The following is a 2,020-nucleotide window of genomic DNA, read 5'->3' as shown; positions in this document are numbered from 1 at the left end:
CGCCGCTCACAGCAGCGAGTGGTTCCAGAAGACGCAGATGGGCTTGGAGCGCTCCTGGGTCTCGAGCAGGCGGAACTGCAGGGTGATGGGCTTCTCCAGCGCCCGCGGCGCCCGCTCCGCCGCGTCRTGCACGCTGATGCTCACCACCGGCGTGTTGATGATGGGCCGCTTGGGCACCCTGGGGACCAGGGTGGCGTCAGGCGCCCCGCTGCGTCCCGGCGTCCCCGTCCCGGTGTCCCCGTCCCCCTCCCCGCGCCCGGCGGGTACCGGAGGCTGCGCTTGTCGGTGTCGTACTGCTCGGGCAGGAGCCCCGCCAGCGTGCGGTAGATGATGACGCTGGCGATGGCCTGTCCCTCGCTCAGCTCCGGGTGGCGCTTGTGCCGGGTCACCAGGGGCACCTCTTCTTCCTCCTCCTCCTCCTCTTCCTCCTCGGCCTCCTCATCCTCGGCCTCCTGCCCGCCGGCGCCCTGCGGGGGCTTCCCGTGCCCGGCGGAGGGGGCTGCAGGGAGCAGGGCAGAGCGTGAACCGCGGCTGTGCCAGGGTCCCCATCGCTGTCCCCCCATGGCTGTGCCAGGGTCCCCACCACCATCCCTCCACAGCTGTGCTGGGGTCCCCATCACTGTCCCCACTGCCGCCCCCCCCATGGACATGCCAGGGTCTCCACCGCCGTCACCCCATGGCCGTGCCAGTGTCCCCACCACTGTCCCCCCCAAGACCACACCATTGTCCCCACTGCTGTCCCACCACAGCCGTGCCAGCGTTCCCGTGACTGTCCCCCTGTGGCCCCACCAGTGCCCCCAATGATGTTCCCCTGCAGCTGTGCCAGGGTCCCCACCGCTGTCCCCCTGTGGCCACGCTGGGGTCCCCACCGCTGTCCCCCCACGGCTGCACCAGGGTCCCCACYGMTGTCCCCCTGTGGCCACGCCGGGGTCCCCACCACTGTCCCCCCGTGGTTGCATCAGGGTCCCCACCTCTGTCCCACTGCAGCCATGCCAGTGTCCCTGTGGCTGTCCCCCTGTGGCCACGCCAAGGTCCCCACTACTGTCCCTCTGTGGCCGCGCCAGGGTCCCCACCGCTGTCCCTCCGTGGCCGTGCCAGGGTCCCCACCGCTGTCCCCCCATAGCCGTGCCAAGGTCCCCACCGCTGTCGCCCCATGGCTGCGCCAGGGGTCCCGCTGCCCTGGCCAGCTCCCCTGCCCCAGCCCGGGGGACGGGGACACTCACGCCTGCCCTCGGCGGGCCGGAAGACGCTCTCGGGCAGGATGACGGTGGTCTCCAGGTCGGGGGGCTTCTCCCCCCGCAGCGCCTCGTAGCGGGGCAGCCGGGCGCCCGCGAAGTTCACCTTGTCCAGCCGCACCACCGACACCACTGCGGGGCGGGGGGAGGCCGCTCAGCGCCGTGTGCCCCCCCTCCCCGCGTCCCCACGTCCCCGGGCACCCGCGGCCACCGGCCCTCACCGATGTTGGGGGTGACGATGGTGAAGGGGCTCAGGTAGGTCTGGCGCATGTTCTGCGCCAGGGCGCTGGCGTAGTCCTCGAAGTGCTTCAGCAGCCAGGCGGTGCCGCCCTCCGTCTGCTGGATGAGGTCCCAGTGCCGCTTGTTGCTGGCGTCCAGCAGGGCGCTGCCCACCCGCAGCAGGTTCTGCGAGGGACGGGCACGGGTGGGCAGGGGCACCCCGGGGYGGGGATCGCCTGCCGGCGCCGGGGGTCTGCTGCCAGCCTGCCCGCAACGCCCCGGGCAGAGGTTGGGGCCAGCCGGAGCTGGACATCGTCCCTGAAATGGGGGCAAACCGCTGGGAAAGCGGTGCCCGTCACCCTGGTGGCTGGGCACCCCGCCGCAGGGCACGGATTCGCCCCGGCCCTGCTTGTCGGCAAGGCTCTGCGGACCAGGGGTAGCCAGCACCTCCGGCTGATACCAGATACGGTATAAAACTCCCCCTGCCATGAGGGTGCCCATCACCCTGGCATCTGGGCACCCCGCCGCAGGGCATGGATTCGCCCCGGCCCTGCTTGTCGGCAAGG

The 2,020-nt window shown here is 72.0% G+C and overlaps 1 protein-coding gene across 1 annotated transcript in view; it reads right to left on the bottom strand.

Moving 5' to 3' along the window:
- Nucleotides 1-6: 6 nt before the first annotated feature.
- LOC112961544 (cadherin EGF LAG seven-pass G-type receptor 2-like) overlaps nt 7-2,020 on the bottom strand; it is a 17,326-nt gene continuing 15,312 nt past the window's right edge. Inside the window, exons 14-17 of the mRNA XM_026056850.1 lie at nt 1,457-1,640; nt 1,224-1,367; nt 268-499; nt 7-178 (exon numbers count right to left, since the gene is read on the bottom strand). Of these exons, the coding sequence (XP_025912635.1) occupies nt 7-178; nt 268-499; nt 1,224-1,367; nt 1,457-1,640 (732 nt within the window). The remainder of the gene's footprint in view (nt 179-267; nt 500-1,223; nt 1,368-1,456; nt 1,641-2,020) is intronic.

This window comes from Apteryx rowi, unplaced genomic scaffold (genome assembly GCF_003343035.1).
Source record: "Apteryx rowi isolate R43461 unplaced genomic scaffold, aptRow1 scaffold_1330, whole genome shotgun sequence".
NCBI classification, from domain to species: domain Eukaryota; kingdom Metazoa; phylum Chordata; class Aves; order Apterygiformes; family Apterygidae; genus Apteryx; species Apteryx rowi.
This window is presented reverse-complemented; position numbering and strand designations above follow the sequence as displayed.